At 46.9% G+C, this 16,779-nt stretch overlaps 1 protein-coding gene across 1 annotated transcript; it reads left to right on the top strand.

Moving 5' to 3' along the window:
- Positions 1 to 2,239: 2,239 nt before the first annotated feature.
- Positions 2,240 to 12,000, top strand: LOC132080677 (kazal-type serine protease inhibitor domain-containing protein 1-like). The gene is made up of 4 exons (XM_059483928.1): positions 2,240 to 3,209; positions 9,549 to 9,709; positions 10,350 to 10,494; positions 11,837 to 12,000. The coding sequence occupies exons 1-4, from the start codon at positions 2,753 to 2,755 to the stop codon at positions 11,980 to 11,982; spliced, it is 909 nt and encodes a 302-aa protein (XP_059339911.1). The 5' UTR covers positions 2,240 to 2,752; the 3' UTR covers positions 11,983 to 12,000.
- Positions 12,001 to 16,779: the final 4,779 nt, after the last annotated feature.

The following is a 16,779-nucleotide window of genomic DNA, read 5'->3' on the forward strand; positions in this document are numbered from 1 at the left end:
CCTACCAAAGCAACCTTCAGGGATTAGAGACGTCCTGAAATAATGCATATTTTATTCCTGAAGCAGATGGAACTATGCCTTTAATGTGCCTCTGAAAACCCAGCTGTGCATCTTGCTCTCTCTCCCTGCTCCCCTCTGCTCTGACTGCCACACACCCATCCAGTGTGGGGAGCTCTCCTCAGCTTGTCACAGCTGCCTTGATAATGAAAGACATTCAGAGATTTACCAGGCCACTTCTCCATGTCATACCACAGTGCTTTAACCTCAATTTGTTCCAGGTGATCTCAGGAATCTGTGACCCACTAACCCTCAGCTGCAGATCATCTGCCAGGTGGCAGCTGTTTAAACAATACTGCAGGCACTTCCAGTTCTTCATTTAGAGGCTGAACCCACCAAGAATTCCGATTACATGAGTCAGGTAAATGCCAAAAATGCTTTCTAGGATATCTGTGATGGGTTTTCTCTGTGCCAGCTCCCAGAAGGTGCTTCCTTGCAATACACTCACTGTTTTTCAGCACTAAGATCCCAGGTTTCCTGCGAGATGCCAGACAAACCTCACTCTGCCAGGGGTGTTGCTGGCCTGCAGATCCTTCCTGCTTTAGCTCCACTTAGCACAAATGGCTTCACCCCTATAGACATTCCTTTACTTCATATGAGTCTTAGCAAATCCTTGTCCTATAGGTACTCCTCCCCTACAGCTGGAACATAAGCTGTACAGACAGATAATGAAATAGACTGTGATGACTAGACCCTATAATGCAAAACTAAATATCCAATTAGGACTTGATAAAGAAATGTGAAATAAAGCACATCAAACTGGACAAAATAATCAATTTCCCATTAAATTGAGGTTACTTTTTTTCTGACTCTCAATGTTAAAAGCATCAATTACACACATAATTTACTTGTTTACAGTCTGATTCAGAGTTCAAAGCAAAAACTTGCACATCCAGAATATGAATTATCCCAGTGATCAGAGGAAAAACTCAGTGCCCTGGAGGTGTCTCCAGGCTGGCTTTGAAAAGTGTGATCAATGTAGGCTGGGGGAAATTGCATTTTGTGCTGCTCAGGAGAAGGAAGTGATTTTGAAGCAGCTTGCTACTTAACTGAAAGGAAGAGGCAATCTCAAATGGTGCAGAAGGTACGGGAGCTGAATTTAGGAAAAGTTGTGGAAATGGGATGAAAAGTAAATATGTACCTCAAAAGATTTGCCTTTGTGAATGCAGCCAGAGGATGCAAGGCTGGTACAACAAAATGCATCCTTCACTGAGCTTATGCAGGGACTTACACACCGTGAACAGAAAAAAAAGAGGAGGCAAAGCTGCTTGTGAAAGATTTTAAGTAGGCCACAAGTATGACTTCTCTTTTATTTCAGCTTGTTAACAGTGCCCTAGTTTTATGTGCTTATCTTCAAACTGCGATGCACAGGATTATTTGAAGCTAGCACCCAGAGACATTTGCTGTGTAGCTAGTGGTGATCTCTGACCCATGGCATTGAGCCATGCTTGCAGGGCTGCAGGTCCACAATGCTTCACTTCCAGCCCCACAACCAGGAAGATGAATTGCTGGTGAGCTGCATGTGGTTTGAACAGTGGTAACAGCACTCTGTGGGCTACAAAATCTCAGCAGCAGGGCAAAGGGAGGGAGGTTTCTGCCAGGAGATAGGGAGGACATCTAAATCCTGAGATGGAGAGAAATGGTGAGAAATGACCCTGCAAAGCCATCTTCCTGAACTGGCAGCCATATACACACAGGAAAAGCATGGAAAGAAATCCAAGCTACCTCTTTCATCTTCCTTCATAACCTGCAGTGTAAGCACATCTTAAGAAACTAAGGCAAAGAAGTGCTTTGAAAAGATGAGCACAGCATCTAATACTTCAGCAGAATCTCCTTCTGAAGCTGCAGCAGTTTGCTCAGTTTGCCTATGCTCATTGTTCTTAGAGCCAAACGTGGACCACGTTATTTTGTGTTGCAAAGCACGGACACCTATAAACACCGAGCAGAAAATACATGGAGAGACAAACAATCAAACAATGGGTCCTTTAATGATTACAGGCATCTTTCCTCTTAAACCTGAGAGCTCAAAGTCAATTGCAGCTGACTTGGATTGCCTCTTGATTGTGTAGAGCCTGTAAATAAAGTGTTAATTCAGAGCCCTTAGCTGTGATCAGGAATGCATCACATTTGATGTTGCACCAAGCTCTAGTCTCTAGAGTACTGGCCAAGCCCCAGGGCACTGGGTTTTGGGTGCTACTTTGTACACATATTTATCTTTTTGTGGACATCTGTTTTGCCTGATGTAGGGGAGGGCCACTCATAGCAGAGACTTTTTTGATTTCACACTCCTTGTCCCTGTTCCCCGTTCCACAATAGCTGCAATGTAATGTTTCAGTAGAGTGAGGCTTTGCAAATTTGGCTCAATGAGACATGGAGCAAACAGCTTTTCAGAGAGCTTCAGCTCAGCTGTCAGAAGGGGCAGTTTGGTCTTTGTGCAAGCAGTACTCACATTCCAAACTGCATTAGGGAAAAGCTGCTGGGTTTTTATGCCTTTCTATTATCAGTTCCAGATTAGGAATCTGATACTAATTTTTTCTTAAAGCCAGTGTTCAGAGTACAGCTTATATTCTAAAACAAAACCAGGATTGTGATGTTTTTCTCTCACTAGCTTGCTCTTTTTTGGTTTGCATTTTTTTTTTTTCCTCTCCCTGGCTTTACTCCAAGGACCTTTTCTGCTTTTTGCTACACTCTCGAGATGAAGCACCGGATGGTTACAGCAGTGCTGGTGGCACTGGTACAGGTTTCACAGAGTTTCCCTGCCTTGTACCACAGAGGCTGGTGGAGGCTGCTGAGGGAAGGAGATAGTTGTGGAAAATGTGATTTGGCACTCTGCTCTGAGCAAAAGGACTGTCCAGCCGGGGCTGTGCTGGATCGCTGCGGCTGCTGCCCGGAATGCGGGAACGTGGAAGGTCAGATCTGCGACTTGGACCAGGGCAATCATTTCTATGGGCAGTGTGGGGATCACCTCGAGTGCAGGCTGGATGCTGATGAAGCAAGGTTTGGGGAAGTCCCTGAACCCCAGTGTGTTTGCAAATCTCAAGAAAGCATCTGTGGATCTGATGGGAAAACCTATGAAAACATCTGTCAGTTCAACAAGGCTTATGCTGCGAAAAGAAACATCAGCGTGAAACATAAAGGGCCATGTGAATCAGGTAATGTGTGCAGAGGCACTTCCAAACTGAAAAAAAGAGCTGATTCTTATCTTCAGACGTGTTACTAACTACTCTAGCCTAACTTCATTAAACTAATACTGTGGTTTTGTTACAATTATCATTATTCTGTTATAGTGCTACTTTGTGTTAAAAATGTGTTTCAGCATCTGGTACTAAATCTTGTCTTTTATAAGCCTCTATATTAGACTAGTGGATTAAATCTCATGGTAGCTAAAAAGGCATCAATCTACAACATGGATCTGTTCTGAATAATCAGAGTATGATTACTATAATCAGAGTATGATTTTTTTTTTCTACAGAAGTTGCATATAGAGTTGAGAATCAGTAAACAGGATAGTCTGGGAGGAATTGGCAAATGATTATTATTGTAACAGGACTGACTTAAAGAGGGGTGATAGTAAAGCAGATCTCAAATAAATAAATAAATAAATAAACAAATAAATATATCTTATATCTCCTGTGTATACATATACACACACAGGTACATGTGTGCATGTGTGTATCCACCTGTGAGGATACATGGTAAGCAGTGAAGCAGGGGCAATACAAGAAGATAGGGTTTAATTAACAGCTCTGTTCTTTTTACCAAAAAGCTCCAAATAGTCCAATTCAGAATCATCATAAAATCTAGCTAACCCATGAAAGAGAAATCCAAATAGCAGAACAGAATCAAGCTGAAACAATTTCCCTAAAGGACTCTTAAAGTGCACAGTTGTCTCTGTCCCTTGTTAGTGGAGGGATTCTTAGGTGGGCATACAGGGGACTCCTGCTCCCTGCTCATTTGCTGTTCCCTTTCTTTGCATTACCACAAGTCATTACTCCTGGGCATCTATCACTCAAGACATGACTATAAAATGAAAATGTGAAGAGGTTTTTGTTTTTTTGTTTTTTTTTTTTTTTTTTTTTTCTAAAAGAGAAACTACTGTGGGGTTTTAAGATAATCAAATATTTTCTCAAATGAAATTGAAGAGGTCTGTGGGTCACAGCTCCGGGAATCTGAAATTGCAGCTCTGGCAAAGGACTGGGAGTAACTTGGGTGTATTTCACCTGCTCTTCTATAGCAGTTTTAGACTGTATGCTGTGGTTTTATATTGAATGAACAAGGGATATTGGCTACTTAGAAAAAGTGCTGAACAATTAATATCAGGCTTCTTTCCTTTTTCTCTAGCTGAGAGGGAAGGGTCCGTTAGAAAATCCTTTATTTGCTATCAGGGTATTAAGGTGGGAAATGAGGCTTGTCAGGAAAGGGACATGCATGCCAGCCTGCCGTACAACTGCAAGTCTGTTAGGTTGGGATGGAGTCTTTGTTTGGGACTCAGTAGCAGAAGTTCTTGTGGCATAACCCCTCCGGCAAGATTCCGGCCCGAAGCGTCCCTCCCTTAGCAAGAGCCGGTAACTTTGCAGCAGCGGCAGCTGCTCAGCACACAGGCTTAAAGCAGTGGTCCCTCTAATTAATTTAACAGAACTGGCCCGGTTCAAGAGACTTTTTAATTTGGAAGTACTACCACTTTTAATGCTGGTGTCACCCAGCAGCCCCCAGCCGCCCCCGAGGCGCATCGCGCTGCTGCTCCTCCAGCAGGAGAGGGACCTTGGCTGCTCTGCTCTGCATGCAGCCATCGCCCCCAGCGCTTTCCCACTGCCTCCCTGGCTCCCCGGAAAATCTGGAGCCTCTCTCCACAATGCAGAGAATTATCCTCACCGCTCAGCTTTTTAAATTGCACAGAAGGCTGCGCAAAGTTCACAGCCGCGGTTTAGTAAAAGAGGCTGTGGCGGAGGAAAGCGCCCGGCTGGAGCGTGCCCGCGCTGGGCAGGGCGCTGGGCTGGCAGCGCCCGGCGTCACAAATGCCCGGGCTCACAAATGCCCGGGCTCACAAATGCCCAGGGTCACAAATGCTCGGAGTCACAAATGCTCAGGGTCACAAATGCCTGGGGTCACAAATGTCCTTCTCCTGTCCCCGAGCCGCCGCTCCCCACGCTGGCTCGGGAGCTTCAGAGCCGGCCGGAGCCCGGGGCTCGGCGGGGCTCGGAAGGACTCGGAGGGGGCTCAGAGGGGGCTCGGAGGGGCTCGGAGAGGCTCAGAGGGGACTCGGAGGGGCTCGGAGGGGCTCGGAGAGGCTCAGAGGGGACTCGGAGGGGCTCGGAAGGGCTCGGAGGGGCTCGGAAGGACTCGGAGGGGGCTCAGAGGGGGCTCGGAAGGGCTCGGAGGGGGCTCAGAGGGGGCTCGGAAGGGCTCGGAGGGGGCTCGGAGGGGCTCAGAGGGGGCTCGGAAGGGCTCGGAGGGGCTCGGAGGGGGCTCAGAGGGGGCTCGGAGGGGCTCGGAAGGGCTCGGAGGGGGCTCGGAGGGGCTCGGAGGGGCTCGGAGGAGCTCGGAGAGGCTCGGAGGGAGCTCGGAGGGGCTCGGAAGGGCTCGGAGGGGCTCGGGGAGGTTCGGAGGGAGCTCGGAGGGGTTCGGAGGGGCCCAGCCCGGCCCGCCCCGGCCCAGCCCGGCCCGCCCCGGCCCAGCCCGGCCCCGAGGGCACCGCGCCCCGGCCCCGCCGCTGCGGGGACAGCTGGTGACAAGGGGCAGCCGGAGCCTGGCTCGGAGAGCGGCAAACGCCGCAGCACGGGCTGTCCTGAGGGCGATTTGCATGCGGAACAAACACTGAGCGCTGTGGGGCTTTGGTACCAAGCTATAAATATAACCTTCACTCGGCTCAAAGTACTCTGTTTTGTTTTTCTCCCCTTCAAAGCATCTGCTGTTTCCTCTTGATGCCAAATGGACTAATTGTACGCAGCAACCAATGAATAAATAAATAACAATAAACTCCTTTCATCAGAGGAGTACAGCCTTTCATCTTTCTTCTCTTGCCAGAAAAAAATGAGAAAGAAAAAGGCCTAGCTCGCTAAAGAAACATGGAAAAATTATTTCTTTTCCTGAAAACTAGTTTTGATCAGTTTATCCAATAATTTACCAAGGTTTCTAAGTACATTGATTATATACACAGATTATATACAGATTCTCCACACTTAAGCCATCCCCATTTCACATTGAAACATTTCTCATTGATAATTTAATGAAATAACAGAACAATATAGCACTGATTCTCTTTATATTTAGCTGTGTCACATGATTTATTTTAAATGTAAATTTTGGAGTAAAAACGAATAAACAAGACACAAAAATTTCTGCCATTTCCATCTAATCAGACACAGATTAGCAAAAATTAATAATATACAATATGAGAAAAAATATCCTATTAAATATGTAATTAATTGGTCTGGAGTGATGTCAGGTTGATTGTGAAAGGTAAAACAGTATTTTGACCTTTCCTGGCTCCTGGTTTACATCTCCTATAACACAGAGGGATAATTCATGACTGACTGGGACTGTAAAAGGAAAGAAGCAGCTCCTGCCCATTCAGCTCTGGACACCAGGACACCAGAACACTTACCTTAGCTATCAAAAAAAAAATTATCTACTCCAGGAATCAAAATGACATGTTATCATAACAGTACAGCTCTGTTTCTAGTCAGTTATGCAAGGAAAATACACACAGATATCATGGGAGAATTTGTCTGAACAAAAAACCTGAAACACTCAAAAAAATTTATAAACTCCTGTTTAAATTGTAGAATGTTACTTTAATTTTCTTCCATAAAACACAGCAAAATGATATTGCGAGGTTGTAGTATTTTATGTCTGAAGTTTGGGTGGGCAGTGAAATAGGGATGGTGTGCTGGCGTTCAGAAAGGGCAGTTTGGTCCCATCAGAACTGCTGCTCGCCGTGAGCTTGGTCAGCCCCGGGCTCAGCTGCAGGACCGGGACCCAGCCCGGACATTTCCCACCCTCTGCTGTGTTCTCCTGACAGTTCATGGAAAGAGGAGCATTCCTAGTGTGGAATTGTCCTAGTGCACGGCAGGCAGTGCTGGACAGCTGCAATGAGGATTTCTCCCTCAGGCCTCTGTGTGCTCCAGACTCCAGGAGTGTTCCACGGCTGGGGACGGTGACAGGGACAGGACCCAGCCCTGGGCCACACCTCAGTGCTGGCCGGGATCCACAGCACACCTGAGTTGGCAGCACAACAAAAATATTCACTGGGCAACATCTGCCTGTTTGGAAAGGTTTTTACACTGTCTCTGTGTGGGAACAATTTAAAAAACTCCTGTGAGTCAGCGTAGACTTTTGGTTTCTTCTGTACATTTTAGGCTTAACTACAGTGGGTGTATATTTAAAAGGAATGGGGTTTCAATTAATTTTAAGATTTAAAAATATATTTTAATATCAGACCCTCTGTGATCAGTTCACAGGCAAAAAAAACCCAAAAAACAAAAAACAAAAAAACCAAGCAAAAGCATTCTCATCCAAGATATTCAGTTAATACTCATTTGAATAAAGATTTTTGAAATAATAGATTGTGAATATGCAGTTCTCATGAAAGAACAAGCATTTAAGGATTAAAGTTTCCCAGTTTGAAAAACCTTACTTTTAAAGAGTAGCAAGATTGTTTAATGAGACATTTATAAATGAGAAAATTGATCATTTTCTGTATATTTTTTTGCCATTAATTTTAATCAGGAAGCATTTAACATTTTTCTGCACACGCACTAATCCTTAAAAACTGACAAATGTGTTATAAATTGTTGAAATTGTTGCTATAAATTGTCGAAAACATGGAACAGGCTGTTAAAGTTTCAAATGCTGAAGAATAAATGCTGCACCTAGGTATTGATTCAAACACTGCAAGTAAAAATATATTAATTATTTACTTGAAGTTTCTATTTCCAAGCATCTGGGATGTGTGGAAAAAAACATCCAGCACAAGTCAAATCACCCAGAAAATGCATTCCTTTTTGAGCACTGGTCTGGAAATAGAAAATAGGTTTTAGAAGGCAAAATATTTCTTGTTGTGGACAAATAGGTCAGGGGGAAAAAGCAGAGATCTCCAGCTCAGGAACTCTGTGCTAAGAGCGCATCCACAGTTTGGTCTGTGCCGTGCTGGGACGGGAGAGGAGCAGCCGCTCCACCTGCGCAGGGACGGACGGACGGACGGACGGATGGATGGATGGATGGATGGATGGATGGAGGGATGGATGGATGGATGGATGGATGGATGGATGGATGGATGGATGGATGGATGGAGGGATGGATGGATGGAGGGATGGATAGATGGACGGAGGGAGGGAGGGATGGATGGATGGAGGGATGGATGGAGGGATAGATGGATGGATGGATGGATGGATGGATGGATGGATGGATGGATGGATGGATGGAGGGATGGATGGATGGATGGATGGAGGGATGGATGGATGGATGGATGGATGGATGGATGGATGGATGGATGGATGGAGGGATGGATGGATGGATGGATGGATGGATGGATGGATGGATGGATGGAGGGATGGATGATGGATGGATGGATGGATGGATGGATGGAGGGATGGATGGATGGAGGGATGGATGGATGGAGGGATGGGTGGATGGATGGATGGATGGGTGGATGGATGGATGCGCAGCCATCGGGGTGGAAGCGCCGGGGATGGTCCTGGTGCCTCCGAGCCCAGGCTGGCTCCCTCTCGTGCCTGCCGGCAGCTTTGCCTTCTGGAAACGGGAAAAAGGAGAATTCCGAGGAAATCAATAAACACTGGAGGGGGTGACGGTGCGAGAACATGAGGAAACAAGTGGAACTGTAACAAGTATAATAAGCATAACATGAAATCTTACAGAAATAATTGAATTTCAATCCTTTTGATTCGTAACGCCAATATTGGATGACATCAATAGCAATTGAGGATAAATGTAAAATTCATGAATGCTGTTGTAACTTGTGACTTCCATGGATAACAGTGCTTGACAATGTTTAGCAGCTTCAAGGCAATGATGTACTCAGAAAACGCCAGCAATAGCAGTGTTTTGCCTTTCAGCTAACCAAAATGTGACACATTCAGAGCTGTCACACAATCAAATCACTCTGTGCCTCATGTGCTGCGAATTTCCTGTAGTTCCCTCTGAGGCCCAGGTCAGGCTCTGGTGGCTCTGCTGAGGGGGCTGAGCCTGGGCCACACTGACAGCTCATGGGGCCAAATAAACCTTCAGTGTCAGCTCGGGTTCCACTGTCATCTGCAAGGGGGAAAACAGACCCGAATAAGCATTTTTAGAAACACAGACACGAGGTTTTCTGAGCTTTAAAAGGTGCTTGGAATCATGTGGCTCTTTGCAGTGTGTGAGACCCAAAAGGTAAAGACAATCTGATGGTAGCCTGTGAAGCAGGGATTAGTGTAAATCTTTTATTTGTGTTCTTTGTGTACTGTCTCCTAAAGCACCTTGTTGGCTCTTTGCAGCTCCTGTTATTTCTATGCCACCTCAGGATGCCCAGAATTACACTGGCAATGATGTCATTTTTGGCTGTGAGGTGTCAGCCTATCCTATGCCACAGCTTGAATGGAAAAAAAAGGGGAATAAAATGTTTCTGCCAGGAGATGATTCCCACGTCTCCGTTCAGGTAAAACTTGAATTTACCTTTGCATACAGTTTGGGAGCAGGAACAGGGCAGTTAATCTGTGAATTCCTCCTACAAAACACAACACTGTTGCAATAAATAGATTCCCAGTAGGGGCCCTGTGACTATGCAAAGAATGATGATTTCTGTCAGTGCTGTGGCAGTCCCAGCAGAGGGAACAGCCAGGGTACCACTTACGCCTCTTTAGGAGGCTTTACTCCAAGCCAGCTGAAACTGTCATGAAGTGTGAAAGTGCCCATGGGATGTCATGACAACCCTTAAAACCAGCTTGGTCAGGCCCCCTCGGCCCTGACAATTCCCCATCTCATCCTGAGCTTGGGATGCTCTGGGGAAGCAGCAAGTGGGGCTGGGACAAGGGAAGGGGGAGCACTGGGAAGAGTGGCCTGGAGGGGAGCAGGAATGTGAGCACTGTGCAGGGCAGTGAAGGTGCAAGAGCAGAGAGAGGAAAGCACAGCAGCAAGAAGGTAAAACACAATTCAGCAAGAATAAGCAGAATCAAAGCATGATGGCATTAAAAAAACCCCAAAAGTTGTAATGATATTTAATCCATCCACAATTATTTTGAGAAACATCATGGTGTCTCCCAGCTACTTAATTCCAACCATTTCTTTTTTTCTCAAAGGCAAGAGGTGGGCCTCAGAAGTATGGTGTTACAGGCTGGCTGCAGATTCAAGGCCTCAAAAAATCAGATGAAGGCATTTATATCTGCCACACCAAAAATAAGCACGGTGCAACATATGCCTCTGCAAGATTGAAAGTCATTGATGGTAATTTTTTTTTTTAATTTGGATGTAAAATTATAAAAATGCATACAAGCAGGATGCAAAGGACGGGATTGTTGGAATGAGGATGAAGCATGGCAGAAATTACCCAAAACTGACCATGTTTTCACTCTTCTGTGTGCTTTTCTTTTACTTTATCCCCTAATGGTTTACATAATAATATTTTGCTGCAAATTATCCTGGCTTCCAGAAAACAGAAAGCTGTGGATTGGAGCCATACAGCTGAGACACATTATTCCACTGTCCTTATCCCAGAAAAATCCTTTGATGTTAGCAGGACCCAGAACAACAGCTGGGGTAACTGAGGGAGTCTTTGAATCATGGCAGGTTTTCTTAGCTGTTTATTTTTCATAAAATTAGGAAGGAAACAATTGTTGTTCCTTAGAAAGAATTGTTGTTCCTTAATGAGAGTGGTTCAAAAGATGTAAGAAATAGCTTTGCTATTGATTTGCTTTGTGCCCAGTCCTCCTCCATAGAGAAATGGTTTTCCTGGCAAATTCAGGATAAATATGTATTGTCATATTTACCTCCTGGGCTAGGGGAGTGTGTCACTCATCCAGTTTCTATAAGTGGCTTTCAAAGCTTTATTTTCTCTGGGAATATTTGCAGATGCACAGGAACTGCGGAAGACTGATACGATAGTTTACTAGTATTAGGAATTAAATGCATTTTCAACATATCCTCAGCAGAGCGAAGACATGGACCTGCTAGAGTGGGCCCAGAGGAGGCCACGGAGATGCTCCAAGTGCTGGAGCACCTCTGCTCTCGAGACAAGCCTCTGGTGTCAAGCCTGGGGAAGAGAAGGCTCTGGGGAGGTCCCAGAGTCCTTCCAATCCCTAAAGGGGGAGCACTAGAAGGAGGGAGAGGGACTTTTTATACAGGCAGATAGTGGCTGGACAAGGGAGAATAGTTTTAGTTTAAAACATAGGAGAGATTTAGATTAGATGTTAGGAAGAAATTCTTTACTCAGAGCATGGTGAAGTGCTGACACAGGTTTTTCAAAGGAGCTGTGGCTGCCCCATCCCTGAAGTGTCCAAGGCCAGGTTGGACGGGACTTGGAGCAACCTGGGACAGAGGAAGTGTCCCTGCCCACGGCAGGGGGTGGAACAAGATGAGGCCTAAGATCCATTTCAAACCAATCTATTCTGGGATTCCATGATTCTATATAGAAATTTGCTCATGACCTTCAGTGGTATGAGGTATCGGCTAAAACCCCAGTCCTTTTCATAGATAACAAGGATTCAGAAAACCTGGGTTTGCTGTACAAATCCTTCCTCTGTGTTCCTATCTTCAGCTGATTTAATCTGGATTCAATTACATCTTGCAGGCCCATCTCCTGCATTTGCATTCACTGCTGGCAGTAGAAGTGCAAGCTACAGCGTTGAATACGAGGAGTATTATGACACCTCTGATGAGGAAGATGATGAAGAGTATGAATCCGGGAACTACGATAATGAAAACAATTCTGAATAATAATTTTTATACATCTCTTGTCCGAATCCTTTCACACTGTTATATTTACCAGTAGTCTCTGTTCTGTAAATGGCTCCTGTGATAACACACACACTTAGTTGTGTATCCACCTTCCTGAAATGCAGCTTTGGATGAAGTGTATCATGCTACTCACCAGAAGTAAGAACAGTTGTAACACCATATATTTAGACTATTAAATAAAATGCTTCAGCATGCACCTTCCTACGAAATATGCCAAAGGGATAAACTTTTATATTAATTTTTAAATTATCTTTTAATTTCTTTCACACATTTTTATTTGTTCAGCAAAAATGCCAATAGTTTAACAAAATTTTTATTTTCTATCAATTTTCTTTTTTTCTGTAAAGTATTAAGAAATATCAAGAGGTTGTTCACATGGCAACAAGCCTAAATATGGAAGTTGCAAAACAGTCTTTAATTTCCTTAGTTCATGTTTTCTCATAAGTTTCAGCAGGATTTCCTTCTCATATGAAACTTTCTGTGTCTCATCAAAGGTGAATTATGTGTCTTTTGGGGGATGCTTTTGTTTACTGTTAATAGATACGTGGAGCAATCATGGTCTAAAGGCAGTAGGTGCTGTCTTACAGCCAATACTCAAACACAGCCAGAAAAGATTCCTTGTGCATTCAAACTTCTGAGCACACTTTTGGGCTCCTTCTTGTAGCAGCTCCTGCATTGCTGCCCGCAGCAATGGTTCCCTCCCAGCACCCTTGGGGCAGTTCAGGGTTTGGGATCATGATCTTCCCCCAAACAGGATGCTGGTTGGTGGGAATTCCTGCAGTAAAAAGGCGCAGCTGCTCTGTAGCTCAATGCAGGCCCTCCAAACACACAGGGATTGCACTCTGGAGCCGGGATCTGTGCTTTGTCTGGGGCTGTGAACAAGTCACCCCCATCCCGGAGCCATCAGCATTGCCAGGAAAGAGCAGCAAACCAGCAGAACACATGGACATGAACATTGTTCCCACTGACCCATGAGCCAGACAGCAAAGGAGTTGGAGTCAAAAGCACAGCACTTCCAAGGGCTGAGTGAGCACCCTGAAAAATTTCTCCGATTGCTTGTGTTAACTAATTAATGAAGGCTGGCTCTGAGTTAATGGGTAATGCAAAACACCAACCCTGCTCTTACGCCTCTGGTTCCCACTGGCTGAGGGCAGATGAACGGCAATAAATGACTGACCACATTCAGGACTAAGGCAGCAGAAGCTCTGGCATGAGCAGCCCGAGCAGTGCCCTGCACACAGAGCTGCCCTCTCTGCACTCACCAGGACAGGGAGCCTTTAGGGGCACTGGACACGCACACTGTGCAGAATTTTTAATGCATATACAATGCCTCGCAAATTCTTCTTTTAATGTGCTATTTGTGCCCTTTTTTTGCTATCAGAAAGATTTTTCTTTTCAATTTGAAATTCTTTAAGAAATTGGCTATAGACAGTGTTTGCCCTGAGGTATTATTGACCTCTGTCCAGCAAACAAGCAAAGAATAATTTATCTCATTTCAGGCTTCATGGGGTATTGTCAGCTTATGAGAAGAAAGTGTGTCATTGTGTTATTGAAAAAGATTAATTAGTTTTAATTAGGAATAGAAATGGCTGGCTTAATATTTAACTATTGATTTTGGTTTTATGGACTCTTCCTGGTCTTGTGATATGTTAATAACTTTTTTTGCTTATCCACTATATATTAACATAAAATTATCTGATAGAAATTACTGATTACTTTTTATGGAACTATTTAATAAGCAAACATATCCTCAAGATCAGTTGTGATCTGCATTGCAAATTAATGAATTAGATTACTAAAGTAATCACTAAATGGTGGCAATATAGATTGGTATAATATAGTACATGGCACAGAAAATAATCTTGAAATCATTAGCCATCGAAAGAAATTAGAATTCTTGAGGGCCTTTGGCTGTTGTTAATGGAAAATGAAAAACAGAAAGAAAAGAATGTTTGAATGAGAAAATGTGCAGCAGAACTCCAGCAAATACCTGCAAGTGTTTGTCCTGATGGAGTATGTCTATTTAAGAAAAGCTAAGAGTCCCAGAAAAAAGAATTCTAAATTAAATACATTGCATTTCTCTCTCTATGTATTTTTAAATATAATTTATAAGTCCTTGTAAATTGTCAGCCATTCCTTTCAGAAAACTGCATTTTAGGAAAAATATCAGTGTGATGCAAAAAACCAAAGGAACACCAGTACCTTGAACAATTTCTAGTTTCTTTTTTTAGAGGAGGGGACACAAATGGCTGGTTTTGTGTATATGCTTTAATTGAGCAATTTATTATTAAATTGAAAAAAGCACGGAGAAGGTTCACTGCTCTCTAAGCAGTAGACTGGAATCTCATTGTGAATGCATTGCCTGTAGCAACAGATCTGTTCACTAACCCAAAGGAACAGCAAGTTCAAGAAGGGAGGTTTATTCCACCCAGTGGGAAATGAGCCAGGCTTGAGCTGAAAATGATGGATTAGTCCTGGTCCTGTATTTTGCAAGGCAGACCTGAAGCTTTCTTTAATTGAGCTTCCACAGAAGACTCTTAGATTTTGTGACGTGCACATCTGAAGTTCATAGCACAGCTTCCTCCTGTCACACAAGCATCTTCACTATGTCATTTCCCCCTCCCTTGTGAAGGTGAAGGAATTGTACACAAGTTGCTAAAGAAATTCTGCTGCTTGATGCAGAAGGTCCTTTGGGCAAGACCCCGACACAGGCTGGGGTATACTTGCACAATCTAATATTAGTACTTGCTGTGTTTAAGTTGTGTCAACTATTAGTCTAGGAATCCATTAATTCTTTAGCTGGAGCAATTTTTTTCCCCTTAAAATAATCAGGATATAGCTGACAGAAATCGGATATAGAAAGGCAATTGTCTGTGTTCCAGAGACTCAAATGATTGATAAAGTGTGTGCCAGGGCTGCCCTGTGCAGCTGAACACAGCGTGGGCTCCCTGCCTGCCCTGTGGGACAGCTTTGTGCTCTCCCTTCTGTCCTTGCCCAGCCCTCACCTCAGGCAGGAGACCCAGCCAGGGGGACAAACCCACACCTGTGTTTGGCCAGGAGCAAACACCCTCCAGATGAGCTGGAAATTGGCTCATCCTACACGAAGCCCAGCTCTCACTCACACTTAGGTACATATGCTATCCACAGACTCTGCTCTTAACTATTTATTTATTTATTTATTTATTAACCCCATTTCGTTAATTTTGCTTCAGACAGTTAATGAAGGCTTTTTGTATAAAAGCAAATGGTTCAGTGATTCAGCTGTGATAGTTCATGTACAAAGAAACCACTCCTCCTATCCTGATTAAATTGTCATAATAATTGTTTCTCGACCTCACTGCTAAAGATGAATCCAGCAAATACACCCAGTTCATGTTTTCCTTCCAGGTCTACAGCAATTTCCATTATCATTCTACCCGTGTGAGCTCCTTCTTTGGGGCTACCGGGCTTCACATGGGAATCTTTGCAGTGTGGTCAATAAAGCGTCAGGGAAACATCACCTGCTCAGGCCCTTTATCATCGCGAGGCTCCAGCCGCGCCACTCGGGGGGGAGCTGGCACCGCCCGTGTCCGCCCCCGCTCCGGTCCGCCCCGCACCCCCCGCACCCCCGGCCGGTCCCGGCCCTGCCGCTGCCCCCGCAGGGCCCGCCCGGAACCATGCGCGGCCCGGCAGGATGCGCGGCCCGGCAGGATGCGCGGTCCGGCAGGATGCGCGGCCCGGCAGGATGCGCGGCCCGGCAGGATGCGCGGTCCGGCAGGATGCGCGGCCCGGCAGGATGCGCGGTCCGGCAGGATGCGCGGCTGGGCAGGATGCGCGGTCCGGCAGGATGCGCGGCCCGGCAGGATGCGCGGCCCGGCAGGATGCGCGGCCCGGCAGGATGCGCGGTCCGGCAGGATGCGCGGCCCGGCAGGATGCGCGGCCCGGCAGGATGCGCGGCCCGGCAGGATGCGCGGCCCGGCAGGATGCGCGGTCCGGCAGGATGCGCGGCTGGGCAGGATGCGCGGCTGGGCAGGATGCGCGGTCCGGCAGGATGCGCGGCTGGGCAGGATGCGCGGCCCGGCAGGATGCGCGGCCCGGCAGGATGCGCTGCGCGTCCAGGTGGGTGCGCCCGGTGGGCCCGGGGCTGGGGCGGTGCGGGGCGTGCGTGGGGCCGGGCCGGAGCTCGGGGGGAGGAGGGAGGGCGGTGCTGGGTCCGCGGTGCTGCGCTCAGACGGGGGCCGCGGGATGCGCAGGGCGGCCGGGCAGAGGGGCCGGAGGGGCCCGGGAGCCGCCCTGCCCGAGCGGCTGCGGCGGGGCCAGCGGAGCCGAGCCGGCAGCCCCGGCTGTGCTGCGGGAGCGGGGCTCGCCTGGGGCCGGGATGTGCGCGGGGCCGGGACCGACGGCGCTCCCGTGCTCCCCTCGGCCCGCTCCCCTCGGCCCGCTCCCCTCGGCCCGCTCCCCTGGCCCCGCTCCCCTCTCCCCGCTCCCCTCTCCCCGCTCCCCTCTCCCCGCTCCCCTCTCCCCGCTCCCCTGGCCCCGCTCCCCTCTCCCCGCTCCCCTCTCCCCGCTCCCCTGGCCCCGCTCCCCTCTCCCCGCTCTCTTCTCCCCGCTCCCCTGGCCCCGCTCCCCTCTCCCCTCTCCCCGCTCCCCTCTCCCCTCTCCCCGCTCCCCTCTCCCCGCTCCCGCCTGGGATCACGGCGGCTGCCGGGGGAAGCAGCTGCACCTGCTCGTCCGAGCCGCTGCTCCCTGAAGGCCGTGCTGGGCTCCTGCGCCTCTTCTTCCCCGAAAACCAGACAC

The sequence above is a fragment of the Ammospiza nelsoni genome, chromosome 16 (assembly GCF_027579445.1).
Source record: "Ammospiza nelsoni isolate bAmmNel1 chromosome 16, bAmmNel1.pri, whole genome shotgun sequence".
In the NCBI taxonomy this organism is placed as follows: Eukaryota; Metazoa; Chordata; class Aves; order Passeriformes; family Passerellidae; genus Ammospiza; species Ammospiza nelsoni.